Genomic DNA, 18,258 nt, shown 5'->3' on the forward strand with positions numbered 1-18,258 from the left:
CATTCTTGCATTCTGCATGCCAATATAGTTATGCTCCTTGTTAATTTAATTACGCTGTATCTTAAAGCTTGCATTTATGATGTCAGAAACTAGCGTTTATGATGGCATATTTCTACCCAATACCTGAATGATAAATTACGTCAACCAGCAAGAAAACTGTGTCAGCATGCAAGATTTGCAAGAAAATTATGTCAACATGCAAGTGCAAGATATTTACTACCAGTATGTCGGCATGCACATTTATAAAGTATTATATCTTTTAAGAGTATCTATGGTGGCATATATTTCTGCCCCTTACATGCAAGATAAATAATGTTAACATGTCACATGATTATGTAGACATGCAACATACTTATTTCAACAAGCAAGTTAATTATGTTGACATGCAAGTTACCAATTATATAAGAAAATATAATTTAAATAAGCGTAAATTTACTTAATAACGCCTCTATCTGACATTTTAGATGCAATATGCAATATAATTATGTAGACATGCGACTTTTGTGTGTCAACATGCAAGATAATAATGTCAACATGCGACATTTTTATGTCAACATGCAAGATAATTATGTCAACATGCGACTTATATATGTCAACATGCAAGATAATTATGTCAACATGCTACTTATTAAGGGGGATGTACAAGCCATATTGGATCTAGTCTGGTGTAAATAAGAAATATCAAGAATGCGCTTTATACTCTACTAAACTACCCCAAAGTTACTCAAAGTGCTAATGCACTTATTACCTACTGTTTGAGACCAAAATTAATAAATAATTAAGTTTATTTTGTTTTAATTAGGAGGAAATTAATCATGTTAGAACTGCGCAGCTACAGCATTCACGAGATGAAAAATGCATTGAAAATGGTGTTAGTTTGATTCATTGATAATATGGCTACAACCATTTGTTTCGCTTTTTTCTTGTCATGATCCATAATTATTGAAAATTTGATTTTTCATATGGGTGTCTTCCTGAGGCCATGTGTTTATTTCGTCCGCCATTCCTCTGTCACACAGAGTTCGAATAACATTGATTTTAGAATAAATGCGACCCTAATAAGATCAAGACAAGAAATTACTAAGTAATAATCATTAGGTTATATTACTTGCTACTTTTATTTGTTGCATCGCATCTTCTGATTAGTGAAAAAACGCAATTTTAACCCTATTCCAGCAAATCGGGAAAAACTGTTCTGTTTACAGCTCGAATTTCCTTGTTAATATCATTCCACTGAGCACGTGGTTGGCATGTGCATACATCTGCTTTGGATAGATGCGTTTATTATCATGATTATATTTAATTTTTCATGGAACAAGTCTTGATAATTTGTTGGTTTCTTTAAAACTCAATAAAAAAGATAAAAAATGTCCTAAACATATGTGTTTACGTTGCGTCTTTTTTCTGTGGCGATAGAAGTTATTTTCAAATGGGGCACTGCAAGGAGGATGCTTAGCATTTAATTTGAAAATGTTAAACAATATGCGGTGCATGAAAAACAAATATTTAATACGTCTTACATTCGAAAAGTTGGTACATATGTCTATTTTGTTTAGCAGTTAGATAGAAACAATAGGCAGTATAAGATTTCCTTCAGGCACCTCACATAAATAGCTAGATTGTTTGCAATGACCCACACATTGTATGGAGTAATGTTTGGACATAAAAACGCATCATGTCTCATTATTTTGACAACGTTGTAAGCTCTCGCTAATTGAACATACGAAGCATGATAAAATATATTGATTTGTTTCTTTGAAATTTAGAAGCACGTACAATGTTTGCAAAGAAAGGTCCATTGCATATGCTATGTCTATCATCGCAAAAGAAAGTGAGAGGCTACCCCCCCCCCCCACCCGAAAATCCTATGTTTGTTTGTTTTCTAAATAGTGCCAAAGATTCAAAAAGTTTGCATTACTCAGTATGTGATGGAACATGTACTAGCCTTATAAGACCATTTGTTATAAAAGTATTTGGTTGCCCTCTCTCCCGATCTACTGTCTAGAAATGGCCCGACTCAATTTTTTTACATCCCATAACACGATATTTTTTTTCTTCCGTCAAGAAATATGTTTAAATTTTAAGGAATTTTTTTCTCACCTATAAATACCGATCCAATAATTTTTCCCTGAGTTGGGAGGACCACCAAACGTCATTTAAAAGATGGTATAAAATAAATATTATGTTGATTTTTTTTTCTTTACTCTGTAAAATTGTAATTTTGACAAAATGGGCAAATAGAAAAACAAGTTTTTTTTATTCATTAAATCTTCTAACCCACTCTGATTGATTTCATTCCTTTTCAAATGTTGCTCCGTTGTAATGAAAATTGTAAATGTTTATTTGACAGAGTATACGGGGGGGGGGTGGTCAAAAGTAAACGATATCTTAGGTATTTGATAGTTATAATATTGTTGATATACTGTAGACGTACTTTTTTTCCACGGGGTCATAATTCCGCGGAATCTCAATTTCTGTTTAATCTGCGGGTAGAAAATTACGCGGATTTTCCAGATTGTCACTATATATGCCTTACATTTATATTAAGTACACTTGGACAAATTTCTGCGGAAAAAATGTGAGCGCGTACATAGCGTAAATTAATACCACGCGGAAAAAAGTACTTCTACAGTATTCGAGTATTTTTCAAAGTGTAAATTGGAGGTCTTTGATAGCATATTGCTTAATTAAAAACACATCCCTTTTCAAACTTGCTTTCACCGGGCAACATAACAAGTATCATATTTAACCATCTGCCTTCCTTCAATAAAACGATCTATCCAATCATTGATTGAATTTATAGGAAGTCATTTGTCTTAATAAACTGTGAACAAATTCTTATACGCTACTTCAAAGGCATTTGTAAGATATACCATAAATATTTTAGTCGTTTGATGAAGAGTTCCAATGAGACAACCATTTTTCGTCACAAGTACCTGCATAATGACGTCATTTTCACATTTTGAACAAAACTTTATTCAGCATATGCTATTTATAGAACTTGTGTTTGGCTATATGTGCACCAAATTTGTTTCTAATCTAAATTGTGGTTTTGTAGATACACATGTATAGAGATAGTTCGCGAACTTTTTGATCACCCCTCGTAGGTACTAAAACAAGGTCATTCATATCGATTTTATGTGTTTAATTTCCTTGTTTTTCAATGGTGATAATTATTAACTTTTGATAGATATTATAAGTCATCTGTGGCAAACTTACAAACTCTTAATTTTTAACTTTGTTGGTGCTCATTTTTCCTTTACTTGAATCAACGAGTTTAAGATTTTTTTATATCAATACGTACACTATTTAACAGCTGTTCGATAATAATACTCAATAGATTACTTCAATAAACACTATAGCACATTTCCTCTTTTAAAAGTGTTCATATTATTTGAAATACCGGTATTTTGCAACTGTAATTCTCCTCTACATTTAAAGATTGTTATGTCCCTCCATATTAAGAAGAGGTCTGGAAAACAAAATTCTGTTCTAAAAATAGACCACGTGCTGCTATCCATGAACTACTTTCATGGTTTTTTACACTCTTTTTGAAAACAACGATACATTGTTTTGAACTTGAAATTATCATTTAAAAGTGCAAAATTTAGACATTTTCTCAACAAATGGTTGTAGAGAGAACATAAATGCACAGTTTGCGTATTTTTTTGGATTTTTTAAGGCTTTGCTGAATTCTGTAGCTGCGCAGTTCTAAGGAGCATATCAAAAGCATTTTTCTGCAAAAGTATAGATTATATATGCACAACATGCATTCAGTTATGCATATTTATTGTATCTTTATCATAAAGACTTAAAATTTGATCAAAATATAATGTATTTTAGCCATTTGAAGAAATGTTTACATTTTGTTCTCACTGCACTAAAGGTGGCCGTACATCCCCCTTAATATCAACAAGGAAGACAATTATGTCAACATGCAACTTATTTATGTTAACATGCGAGACAATTACTTTTAATCAAGGCAATTGCGTAGTAAACAGGGTAAAGACAATTATTTCAATTATATGATTAAAAGTTCAACAATTTGACTACTGTGTATATTTCTTTTTATTTGGACTCGGAAATAAAAAAAAACATTATTTTGACTTCAAATTGGAATCAGTCCGGTCTTTCGTTATTATTCAATCGGGCTCAAAATTGACACAATACATAGACTTGCCTTTCCTGACTGATATGCGCGATATACATGAACAGACTTTTGTAAGATAGAGACTGGAAATAACAGTTTACACATTATATACGTAAAGAAACATGCTTGTAAGTACTGTTTAAAAAATGTAATTTTTTTACCTTTCCGCGAATTCAAACGACAGCGATCTGATGAAAATTGAACAAATCGCGATCTTTTCCGACCGCGATTTTAACCTGCTATACAGTATATGTCAACATGCAATTTATCTATATCAAGAGGGACATGGAGAAGACAGCGAACAGCACTCAGTCTCAAAGTCCATTAAACAATATACAAAATCAGAGCAGAGTAAACACGGACCTCCGAAACATCAGAGGTGGGATCAGGTGCCATGGAGGAGTGAGCATCCCCTGCCGACCGGTCACACCCGCCGTGTGCTCGTTGTCATGATCAGAAAATAACGGAAAAAATCCGTCGTGAATTCAGTGTATAAACAATGGACTAACAATTGGTATGAAAAACGTCAGTCAGCATTTGACTCAATGATAAATTGTATTTGCTGACAAGGTCATTGTATCGACCATAGAACTTGCGAAATGATGACTTTAAACGAGACTGCTGATATTCTTGTTTCATCAACTTGCTTGTCAATAATTTACCTCATTTAAGAAATTGCTCATACGTAGAGCATGCTCTTGCGTATCGAATCAACTGAGATATATATACTCCGTATGCAGGTGATGAAAGTATATTGCTGCATAAGTAAGGGAAGTTGACGATAGAAAAGTTAAAGTCATCACGTTTATCATATAGCTTGGTTGTTAGATTAACATTAGTGTCTTTTTCAAGAAAAATATCCAAATATGAAGCAGAAGTGTCGGACTATGTGGTATCTTTTGTCTCAAGCTCACCAGGATATTGTATCGACGTAGGAATGGAAATTATCATTATGAATTGGCAATATCTAAATGTCGAGTTGAAGGCCACAGCAAGTGTTTTCTTCTTTTCACGCATCAGATTTTGCAAAAATTCTGCTTCATATGAATATAAAAATAGGTCTGCTAATAACGGAGCGCAATTTGTACCCATGGGAATTCCAATATATTTTTGGAATACCTGGTCTCCAAAAACCACATAGATATTGTCAATCAGAAACTCAAGCATCTTCTTGATGTCAACTTCAGAGTACTTATGTGTGCAATCATAATCTGTTTTAACAAAATAATTTTGCAATTGACCAATGACGAGGTAAGTAAATTTACGAGTTCCATTTTTTATTGAAGAAGCAGCTGTCAATGATATCAAAAAGCCTGGATTTTAATTTGTCGTGGGGAATTGTTGTGTATAAAGTTGAAAAGTCGTAAGTTTTTAAGCTGTTGATTTTTGTAAAGTCTTGTGATTTCAAATTGTCCAAAAGTTCTTTAGAATTTTTAAGTATCCATATCTGTTTCACACCACTTCTTGAACATGTTGAATATATAGTTGCACAGTACTCTTGAAGTTTTTCCTTCACCACTGTCAGTATCTTAGTGAGGAGTAACGGAAGAGGCTTGGTTGAACATTTACTGGAACCTGCAATGTATCTTTGTTTGTAAGGATTCTTATGAAGTTTCGGAATTCAATATATATAGGGTTGTTCAAATTCATTTTGGCTCTTTTGAATATTAAAAGTATTCAAAACTGACAGGTGATTTTGAAGAATTTCTTCCCAAGGCCTTCCGATGTGCACGCTCAGAAGGCCTGGCATGCACTTTGCAATGTCAGCGTCCTACGTAACATCCAAGATGGCGGCCGATGCGGTAAGTTTGTATAGTAAATGATACATCTTGCCTGATTAATAGCATTTTTAACTGCGTCATGTCCGTTTTTTTCATTTATTTGACTAGAACTCAGTTCAATGATATTATACAGACTGTCTTTTGGCCATGAATCACCTGATTTGATCTGCCAACGTACCTATTTACATCGATCAGCTGTTTACATGTAAATGGCATAAGCCTGTATCTAAATACATCCAGATTTAACATTTATTACTGCGTCATGTCGATTTTTTTCATTCATTTGACTAGAATTCGGTTCAATGATATTATTCAGACTGTCTTTTGGCCACGAATCACCTGATTTGATCTGCTAACCTACATGTAAACATGAATGACATACATGTATATCATAACACACCCAGATTTAACAAATTCTGAATACTCCATCCAACAGTTTAGTATATAGGAATAAATAAAGAATACTTTTCTAAATTTTGATAGCCATTTGAAATCAGTATGCCATAGAAATCAAACATGTTTTGAAAAAAGAAAGGGATCCATCCTTCATGTTACACTCATATGCAAAGAGCCAGTCAACCCCCCCCCCCCCCAAAAAAAAAAAAAATCAAACACATCCAAGAGATGCAGAGGAACGCCTTCTGGGGAGACTCCGATCCAACCAGCAAACCTTCATTGTCAAGTATTGATTGAAATAAAGTGAAATTATTGAGAATAACCTTTGAATAGTATACACGTCTACACACACACACACACACACACATATATTTACGCCATTTTTAGCTCTACTGGTCAGAGACCAGAAGAGCTTATGCGATAGTAATGCGTCCGTCGTCCGTCCGTCTGTCTGTCTGTCTGTCTGTGTGTCCGTCTGTAAACAATTTTTCAAAATGCTACTCCTCCTACAGTTTTGGTCTGATTTCAATATAACTTGGCACACAAGTAGACTACACTAAGATACATAATTCTGTGTATCGGTTTTTGATTTCGATGAACGGGTTGCCGTGGTTACTAAAAATAGAAATTTCTGTGAAATTCTTTCAAAATGCTACTCCTCCTACAGTTTTAGTCTGATTTCAATATAACTTGGCACACAAGTAGACTACACTAAGATACATAATTCTGTGTATCGGTTTTTGATTTCGATGAACGGTGTTGCCGTGGTTACTAAAAATAGAAATTTCTGTGAAATTCTTTCAAAATGCTACTCCTCCTACAATTTTAGTCTGATTTCAATATAACTTGGCACACAAGTAGACTACACTAAGATACACAATTCTGTATATCGGTTTCTGATTTCAATGAACGGTGTTGCCGTGGTTACTAAAAATAGAAATTTCTGTGAAATTCTTTCAAAATGCTACTCCTCCTACAGTTTAGTCTGATTTCAATATAACTTGGCACACAAGTAGACTACACTAAGATACGCAATTCTGTGTATCGGTTTGTGATTTCGATGAACGATGTTGCCGTGGTTACTAAAAATAGAAATTTCTGTGAAATTCTTTCAAAATGCTACTCCTTCTACAGTTTTAGTCTGATTTCAATATAACTTGGCACACAAGTAATCTACAATAAGATACATAATTCTGTTTATCGGTTTTTGATTTCGATGAACGGTGTTGCCGTGGTTACTAAAAATAGAAATTTCTGTGAAATTCTTTCAAAATGCTACTCCAAATACAATTTTAGTCTGATTATAATATAGATGTGGCATGCAAGTAGACTGCACTAAGAACATATAGAGACTTAATCAAGGATCATTATTCTATTTATTGCTGTTGAAAAGTTTCAATTTCCAACTGCTTAAGTACTTTTCTCTTCCTTTGCTATAAGTACAAACCAGTAGAGCTTCAGTCTCGACAGAGACTTCTGGTTGATAACATTATCTACGATTCATCAATACTAGGGTATACTCGTCGCATTCGTTACACCTGACTGCTTTATTGTCACGGGTATCGGCGTGGAACGGCGACCCCTTTTTGTGCTGGTTATTTTGTTTATATTTTATTGCAGTTACGTTTTTCTGTGTTGTTTGTATACTGCACTGACTTATACAACTATAATTGTAAATTTATTTGGTATCTTATTTTCCTGCATTAGACGAAGTATTATCTTATTATTCTCGCTACCGAGTTCTGTATAGCATACGTCCGTCTACACCGGTGTCGACTGATTACACTGAACAGTGACAAAGTTTTGCCCTATTTATAGGGATCTGCAGAGTAGCGAGACTCGGGAAGAAAAATGGCGGACAGATTCCTTTTACGAATCGTGTTCAGCTTTAAAGTACGAGGGGCATTTCAAAAGTTCTGGCAACTGTTTAATAAAAGATTAACCGTTTTACGGAAATCATTGAGTTTGATATCATTGGAAATATCAGAAATATATACACATATTGTGACGTCACTTTATAATTTTTATGACGTAATAACTCCGAAAATGACGTCAGAATATTAAATGTTTAGCATACTGACCATACAAATGACGTAACAAAAGACACAATTTGATCAAATTAAAATTTTCTAGACAACTTTTGCTCATTACTCGGACGCAACTTAACGGACGCAAATGCCAGTTGGTGGAATGTTTACAAAGACAACAATCTATCATATGGCATTTTATTTTGGAGATCTTCTTGTTCTGAATTGGTTTTAGCGAGTGTCAAAATTAGCATGGTTTTATCGAATCTCGCTCAAACTTTTGCGTGAAATAGACCTAAATGTGAGAAAAAGACAAAGTTGACAATCCAAAAAAAAAAAAAAAAAAAAAAAAAAAATAGGCGATCGTGTTACAAAATTCGATGGAATAAATTCGTCAGGTGTTTTAACCAGATTTGTGGCATCGATGAAGGCTCAAGAGAAGTTAAGTTTAGTGTGCCCCATATTTTCTCGTAAAATCCAAAATGGCGGCAGCGCAGTTGTAACCCCACCATACCTCGACATATTCGCAAATTTTAATGCATGGAAAGTAAATAAGACTTTACATGCTGAGTAACTTGTATTCATTTTTTGGATTCAAAAGTCAAAAGAGTGGTGAGTTTTGGGGCGCCGAAGTTAAATTTATATGAAAAAATACGCACATAATCAAGTCGGGGACAAGATTTAGTACATTTTATTTGTAAACGGCAAGAGTCCTGTTGCTCAAAATATATTTGATGAAAACTGCATTAATATACTTCAGTTTAATACAGAACATGTTTTATTTCAAACAATGGAGAGCTATATAAAAGACCGAAAATCCAGCTGTATCATGTCAATAAAAATCTTAAATGGATGTCTATGATAGCATAACCGGACATAAACCGTGCTCGTAAACAAACCATACAATGAATAATGGAATTGATGATAAACAGTATCATAGTCCTACTCTACCTCTTTGCAAAATAAAATTTTCCTTGAAATATTTTTTCAAATAAGCCTTTGACAGAACCTTTACGATCGTCTCATGCGGATAAAAACGCGACTTTTCAGTATGCTAAACATTAAATTTTAATATTCTGACGTCATTTACGGAGTTATTACGTCATAAAAATTATAAAGTGACGTCACAATATGTGTATATTTTTCTGATATTTCCAATGATATCAAACTCAATGATTTCCGTAAAACGGTTAATCTTTTATGAAATACTAGTAGTTGCCAGAACTTTTGAAATGCCCCTCGTATAATATTAAACTCTCTTATATTTACATATCCCAAGTGAAAAAAATCCTCAAACAAATCACTTTAAGAAATCACATGAATCAGTGATTTGAAGATAATTTGTAAGTGATGCAAATTCCCATGCAAATGAGCTAACAAATCACTCAGGATCTAACAAATTGTAAGCAAATCACCCTGTAATCTCAACAAATCACTTTGAATAAATTGTGTAGAAATCACTTCTGTTGAACAAATCGCAACCAAATCACTCCGAATAAATTGCAAACAAATCATTTCAAATAAATTGCAAACAAATCACTTCAGTTTAACAAATCACTTTCAAATCACTCCAGGTGGATACACACTTGTATGCATGATGCTCATTTAACCATCCCTAAAATATTTGAAACACACATGCATGCATATTTGTTGTATGTTAACAAAAAAACTTTGGGCAAGAGTATTTTAAAATATTAACTTTTACTAGGATGTGTGCTCATTAAGTTGGCATCATTTATTTTAGATATACACACATGTGAGGAATATTTAACATTAGTAAATAACTTTAACTTTAGAAGAGGTATAACCAGATTAAGAATATCTTCTCACAAACTCAAAATTGAAACTGGCAGATATATTGGACTTGAAAGAGACAAAAGAATATGTGAAAAATGTAATTTGAATGTAGTGGAAAATGAAATACATTTTACCATAGACTGTCCTTTTTACAAAGAAAGAAGAATCAAACTTCTAAATGAAGCACAGAAATATAATAAAAATTTTCATAGCTTAGATAGTTCTCAAAAATATTTTTCAATTGGATCATTACATGTGAAAATATGAATGTCTTACTTCAACTTGGAGAGTACCTGTCTAATCATTTAATATAACATTTTAAAGCACAACAACAATATGATATGTATGTATTTTTATTTTTAACACAAATTACTGTATTTTTGGTTCATCTACTTATTGATTGCCTTTGTCTACACATGTATCTTTCATGCCTCTCTGGGGGCCCTTAATTGGAAATAAAATATTGTCTATATTGTCTATATTGTACTTGGCTCCAAATTCAGAATATGATATAAGTATTAATTGTTGACTTTTAGAAGTTGGTAAATGTTTTCTTATCTGAAATAAGTATTTGTCAACACACTTTGAAAAAGCCAGTACTTTTCTGAAGGTTATAGCTTTACATAATTATTTTGTTTTAAACATTAATTGCCACCGACTTTGTAATGTTGGTAAGAAGAACAATAAATTGCATGTAAACACATGGAATATTAATTGAATCTAAGAAGGAAATGATAGCATAATACAGTTATACATACCTTAAAACTATACTCTGCATGGTTATGGAAAAAGCATCAGTTTCAACAAAAGAAGAGAGGTATAAATCTAGAACAACACAATCTGGCTCCTTTCATTTCAATTCAAATCTGGTTAATGAAAATTGGCGATAGAGTTTCTAACACTGACCAATCAGCAAGCCAGGCAGAAGTTATGAAGTAAATCTTCTCAAATCACTCTGGAGGAGGACCATGAGATCAACAAATCATTTACAAATCATCCAGAAGAAAGACTAAGTTAACAAATCATCTTCAAATCACTTTGAAGAAAGACTAGGTTCCAGAAATCATTTTCAAATCACCTTGAAAAACGGCTAAGTTCAACAAATCATGAAGAAATCACTGTAACAATTTTCTAAGTTTAACAAATCACTCAGAAAGTGTTTGAAATGGGAAAGAAATCACAAGCAAATCACCCTTTCAAATCATAGTCATCAGTTTGGTAGAAAGTGATTTATGCATGGTTTGTTAGATGAATTGCTTAAAAATCACTGAAACAAGTCACTTTTTTTTATTTTAAAGTAATTTGTAGGCAATTTGTAAGTGATTTGTTTGAAAAAATTTTCACTTGGGTATAGTTACTTAGTTCAAATGTCAGTTATAATTGCTGATCTTTATGAGGGTCACTTAAATAACGTGTACATTCTTTATAATTTCACTCGGATGCCAAAATGCTGGCTACTTTCTCGGACAGATTTGCATCCAATCCAAATTCTGATACAAGATATTCAGAGTTTGTAATCAAATGTGCTTCATTAACTATTTTCTCCAAAATTTGCTTCTGCTAGAAGGTTAACTATTTTTTCACGAATAACAGATTTCTGCATACTGTTTGGAATTTCATTGAATTTCCAAAGGATGCCCAGGTCTGGCTGGCAAATGTCAGAGTAATTGTTCACAGCTGTTTCATTTTCACAACAAAAATATATATTAAGAACTTTCCTTCTGCACTCTGACTCATTTTTGCAGTATTCCTTCATTGTTTCCTTAACAGGGGAATTACCTGTGTCAGTTACCTGTGTCAGAATTGTTGAAGTACAATATTCCTTCTACCTAGCCCCGTGGGGATCCGGTTTAGAATAGGTCCTCAGTACCCCTTTGCTTGTCGTAAAAGGAGACTAAATGGGGCGGTCCTTCAGATGAGACCGTATAAACTGAGGCCCCGTGTCACAGCAGGTGTGGCACGATAAAGATCCCTCCCTGCTCAAAGGCCATAATTAAGTGCCAAGCATAGGCCTAAATCTGCAGCCCTTCACCGGCAATGATGACGTCTCCATATCAGTGAAATATTCTGGAGAGGGACGTTAAACAGTATACAATCAATCAATCCTTCTGCCTGGACACCACTTTTGCCAGCTCTTCCAATTTACTGTATGTATGCTGTTCAAAAGGGAAAAGGTATTCCAACAAATCATGATTCAATTATATATGTAATTTACTATATTATGAATTTGAGAATGTTTTATTCAAAGGACTGCTAAAAATAGCTCCCCTGATTTGTATATTACCGATAGTTATAATTATTCACACCAGTTAAACTGGTGTATCTGTAACTAAAGATTGTGATTGTTACATAACCAAATCAAATGAATCATGCAATATGTTGTTTATTAACTTATTGTCTTTATTTTTTTTTTCTTGTTTTTTTTTTTAAAGTGAAAGAAATAACCTTCAATGTTTTGTGGTGGTCCTGCATGGATGACTGTTCTGACATTTCTCAAGTCTGCCCCCATCCCTAGTGCAATAGTGGAGATCACAACTCGTAATGGAGTTTCATTTGGGTGTTTGGAAATGTTTTTGTAGATCATATCTTTTGTCTACATTTATAAAATTGTTCATTATGTATAACTTTTATCACATTCAATTTTCAACTATCAAAATATAGTTTAAATGACACTATATCAGTGAAATTGAAGCTTATGTAATTTGATAATTTTTGTTTTAAAAAAAGTTCTTGTGTCACTGAGGATAACTTGAAGAACAAATAATTTGAACATACCTCTTCATATTTTCCAATTGATGAGTGAAACATCATTACTCTGGCATTTTTAATATTTTTTGCTCCTTCAAACATATCATCTCCCAGAATCCGCTGTGCAACCTGAGTAATATTAAATAACTTTTCTTTAGAAAAATTGTTTAGTAGTTTGCGAATATGAGAGCTTACAAGAATTTGACTTAATGTACAAAAAGTTGACAAGCAGAAAGTATTTTGTTCAGATTATATGATTATACTGGTACTGTAATTTGCAATACATATAATATACTGTTTATAATACCCCATAGCCATATCCAACCCAATTAATTCCAACACAGAATATGAGAGTGACAGGGTAATCCTCTTTTTTTCTTTTCAGATCACAAACCATATTTTCAAAAATGTAATCATAGGGTGCATGTGTAGACACTTTTCTCCTGGGTCTTCGTAGAACAATCAAAGAGAGATTGTCAAGCAATGGTGATGTTTTAATTAATTTTGAGTTTTCCATGCCAAGGAATTTAGTAATATCAACAACACCATTCAATGAAACAGTTGCGGACAGAGCTAAAAACTTAGCATCTGGTCTGACAGCACGCAGTTGCTTTATATCCCAAAAGATAGGGCGAAAGTCATGTCCCCAGTCTAAAATGCAATGGGCCTCATCTACCACAATATACATAGGGTCAGAAATGCTCTGAAGAAATTTGTAAACCTCCAGTTTTCCAACAACAGCCTCTGGGTGCACAAAAATGTACTTTGTTCTTCCTTTCTCAAACTCTTTCATAAAATCATGGTCACCTGCGTGGCGCAGTGGTTAGAGCGTCTGCTCTAGAGTCGTGAAGCAAGGAGTCAATCCTTACGTGGCGGGTTCGAATCCCACTGCGGGACGTGGAGACCGGTCCTTCGCATGAGACCGTATAAACTGAGGCCCCGTGTCGCAGTAGGTGCTGGCACGAAAAAGATCCCTCACTGCTCAAAGGCCCCGAGTGCCTAGCATAGGACAAAATTTGTAGCCCTCCAGCAGCAAGTGGTGGCGTCTCCATATGAGTGAAAAATTCTCGAGAGGACCGTTAAACATCCCCTTACAGAAAAAACTAATAGAAACTTATAAGTGTTTTATAATCCACTTATTAGCAACTTATAAGTCACTTATAAATTTTGAAATTTACTTATAAGTGTACTATAAGTCAAAGTAAGTATAAGTGAGGAACGGATTTCGTTAATACTTCACTTATAAGTAAAGATGAGCTACATATCAGTGAATATTTCACTTATACCTCACTTATAAGTGAAGATCAGTATGGTATGAGCGAAGTATAAGTGTGGACTTAAAATTTTTACCCTATACTAGACTTCTCTCAAGGAGCATTATGGGTATTCAAGGTAGCCAATCAGAAAGTTTGTCTCTGCAGAGATCAGCAACAAGAATTTGAAACCAAGTTTGTGTCTGTGAAAGGATGTTGGAGATTTTCGATTTATTCTGAGTATGCCTTCACATCAGGTACAACAAGTAGGTTCTATTTACATCATCTCTCTATTTTAACTTCCTTTGCCTGAAATTTTGAATCAATTGACTCAGTTGCTTTCATATTTCATAAATTTGAAGAAGCCTTAAGGTCATTAAATCTTGTTGCCTTTTTGTTCAACATTTTTGTTTGTAAACTGAATTAATATGTTAAGTTTGCATCATCAAAGAAATGTCATATGAAAGTGATTTTTTTCCATAAAATTTTCACTTGATTATTTCATCTAAGGTGCAGATACATGTGTATATGTAAAAAAAAAAATAGCTTTGAACATATCATGCAACCCCTGCATGGTTGGAAGTTCTGTTCTGAATTAAGATCTTACAGGTAGTGTTGTACTTCACTTATAAGTCACTTATAGTCACTTATAAGTGACTAATACTTGATAAAGTATGAAGGGTTAATGCTTGACTTATAAGTCACTTATAGTCACTTATAAGTGACTATACTTGCATAAAGCATAAGTGGCTAATACTGGCTTATAAGTCACTTATAGGTCAAGCAGCTCATTTGCATATAAAATCATAATGAGTAACATATTAGTCACTTATAAGTTAAATGTATCAGTGAAGTGTACGTCCAGAATAAATAACTTATAAGTAAAAGAATAAATCACTTATAAGTCTTTTATCAGAAATTTCTGTAAGGGTCATACAATCAATCAATTAATCATAAAATCATGACAGGAACTACTACTATTCCTTAGAAAGAAGGAAGAGCCTTTCAGTTTTTGCATTTGTCCTTCAATTATAACATTTAAAGGTTCTAAGACAAGAACAACTGCAGGCTTCCCAGTCACTTCCAAATGATAAACATAGGTAATCAGAGATTACAGAGCTCACCTCAATGAATGTTGTCTTTAAGTAATGCAAAGTCACACAATTAACCAACAAGAAGTGTACATTCCAAAAATGAAAATATTTAAGCAATTTTAATCTGATTTTGAAATAGACCTATATAAAAAATTTAAACTAGTTCTTCTTCATGAAAATGTAATTAAAATCCAGCATCTGAAGCAAATTTGAGAGTTTTCATCTCTTGATGCAACATTTGTGCAAGTTTGGTTTATCCAATGTTATATAAGCCTTATAGTTTATTGGTAATAGACCTGCACCCATAACTTTTACCTGGTCTATTATCTGAAAATGAATGTCGAATTCAGCATCCGAAGCAAGTCCATTAGTGTACATCCTAAGATGTATCATCCATGCAAGTTTGCTCATTATAGGGCTCATAGTTAATTGGTAATGAAACATGCATCAAAAACTAACATTTTCACTCATCAACAAAAAGTAGGTCAGATTCAGCATCTGAAGCAAGCCCGGTAGTATGCATCCTTATATGTATCATCCATGCAAGTTTGGTCATTAAAGAACTCATAGATACTTGGAAATGAATCATGCAACAAAAAGTTTAACCTATTCACTCAACTGGAAAATGTAGGTCAGACACAGCATCTGAAGCAAGCCTGGTAATATACATCCTTATATGTATAATGCATGCAAGTTTGGTCAACATAGGGCTTATAGTTACTTGGAAATGAAACCTGCACCAAAAACTTTAACCTGTTCACTCAACCAGAAAATGTAGGTCAGATTCAGCATCCGAAGCAAGCACTGTAGTGTGCATCCTTAGATGTATCATCCATGCAAGTTTGGTCAACATAGGGCTAATAGTTACTTGGAAATGAAACCTGCACCAAAAACTTTAACTTGTTCACTCAACTGGAAAATGTAGGTCAGATTCAGCATCCGAAGCCCAGTAGTATGCATCCTTAGATAAATCATCTGTGCAAGGTTGGTCTTCATAGGGCTTATAGTTACTTGGAAATGAAACCTACACCAAAAACCAGAAGTCTCTGTCGAGACTGTAGCTCTACTGGTTTATACTTTATAAAACAAAGGAAGAGAAAAGTAGCAGTTGGGACTTGAAACTTTAAAACAGCAATAAATAGAAAAATGATCCTTGCCGCTCATCAAAATAAAAACCGATGCACAGAATTATGTATCTTACTGTAGTCTACTTGTGTGCCAAATTATATTGAAATCGGACTAAAACTGTAGAAGGAGTAGCATTTTGAAAGATTTTCACAAAAATTTCTATTTTTAGTAACCACCGCAACACCGTTCATCGAAATCAAAAACCGATATAAAGAATAATTATATATCTTAGTGTAGTCTACTTGTGTGCCAAGTTATATTGAAATCGGAACCAAAACTGTAGGAGGAGTAGCATTTTGAAAGAATTTAAAAGAAATTTCTATTTTTAGTAACCACGGCAACACCGTTCATTGAAATCAAAAACTGATGCACAGAATTATGTATCTTAGTGTAGTCTACTTGTGTGCCAAGTTATATTGAAATCGGACCAAAACTGTAGGAGGAGTAGCATTTTGAAAGAATTTAAAAGAAATTTCTATTTTTAGTAACCACGGCAACATCGTTCATTGAAATCAAAAACCGATGCACAGAATTATGTATGTTAGAGTAGTCTACTTGTGTGCCAAGTTATATTGAAATCGGAACCAAAACTGTAGGAGGAGTAGCATTTTGAAAGAATTTAAAAGAAATTTCTATTTTTAGTAACCACGGCAACACCGTTCATTGAAATCAAAAACTGATGCACAGAATTATGTATCTTACTGTAGTCTACTTGTGTGCCAAGTTATATTGAAATCGGACTAAAACTGTAGAAGGAGTAGCATTTTGAAAGATTTTCACAAAAATTTCTATTTTTAGTAACCACCGCAACACCGTTCATCGAAATCAAAAACCGATGCACAGAATTATGTATGTTAGAGAAGTCTACTTGTGTGCCAAGTTATATTGAAATCGGACCAAAACTGTAGGAGGAGTAGCATTTTGAAAGAATTTCAAAGAAATTTCTATTTTTAGTAACCACCGCAACATCGTTCATCGAAATCAAAAACCGATGCACAGAATTATGTATCTTAGTGTAGTCTACTTGTGTGCCAAGTTAAAATGAAATCAAACCCAAACTGTAGGAGGAGTAGCATTTTGAAAAATTGTTTACAGACAGACAGACAGACGGACAGACGGACGGACGACGGACGCATTACTATCGCATAAGCTCTTCTGGTCTCTGACCAGTAGAGCTAACTACACCAAAAATGTTAACCTGCTCCAAAAACATTAACCTGGTCATTCCTTTGCTGAAATTGCAGCATCTGAAACTTTGACTGGTACAATGAAACACACTAGAACCATCTTCCATGCATGTCTAATCAATATAGGACATAGAAGTACTTAAAAAGAAAACTGTTCCAAAAAACTTAACTTTAACCTGGGACGCCGACGCCGAGGGTATTACATAAGCTCCCCCAACTTCGTTGAGGTGAGCTAAAAAGGAAGAAGTTCATATAACAAACTTTTTCCATATCCGGTAGGCAAAATAGATAAAACACCATGATGCAAAAGATTTTCCAAAGACTTCTGTTGAAGTGGCTTCAGTGCCGAGATGTTCTGGTCAAACATCACATTGTACTTTTGTAGGACCTATTGAAAAAGGGTGAAAATGCATATTTATTACACAACTATTGTGTCTGAATATACTCTCTATTTTGCTAGAGTAAATGTGAATTTCATTTCATCTCATTTTACTTTTTTTGGATAATGTATACACTGTGTAAACATGGTAAATAAATAAAGCTAAGATTCAACGAAGCCCGTTATGTAAATTATCCCATTTTCCCATTATTGTTGATGTCCTGGCATACTCTCAAAACTAGACAGTGATTCCTTAAATAATTATAAAATACCATAAGTAGGTCACAGGGACCTACCTTTTGATTTAAATTTTCTGAG

General features: G+C 33.8%; 1 protein-coding gene across 1 annotated transcript; it reads right to left on the minus strand.

Annotated features, from left to right (window-relative positions):
- Nucleotides 1-12,596: 12,596 nt before the first annotated feature.
- On the minus strand, nt 12,597-17,949 carry LOC134261166 (probable ATP-dependent DNA helicase RecS; the record flags this gene model as incomplete). Its single annotated transcript, XM_062743618.1, has 5 exons — nt 12,597-12,744; nt 12,927-13,028; nt 13,207-13,706; nt 15,131-15,247; nt 17,799-17,949. Coding segments are annotated over 5 exons (1,018 nt in total), but the record flags the coding sequence as incomplete, so codon positions are not given.
- Nucleotides 17,950-18,258: the final 309 nt, after the last annotated feature.

Source organism: Saccostrea cucullata, unplaced genomic scaffold, assembly GCF_032062105.1.
Source record: "Saccostrea cucullata isolate Sc308-1 unplaced genomic scaffold, CSIRO_AGI_Scuc_v1 ctg12451, whole genome shotgun sequence".
NCBI lineage: Eukaryota > Metazoa > Mollusca > Bivalvia > Ostreida > Ostreidae > Saccostrea > Saccostrea cuccullata.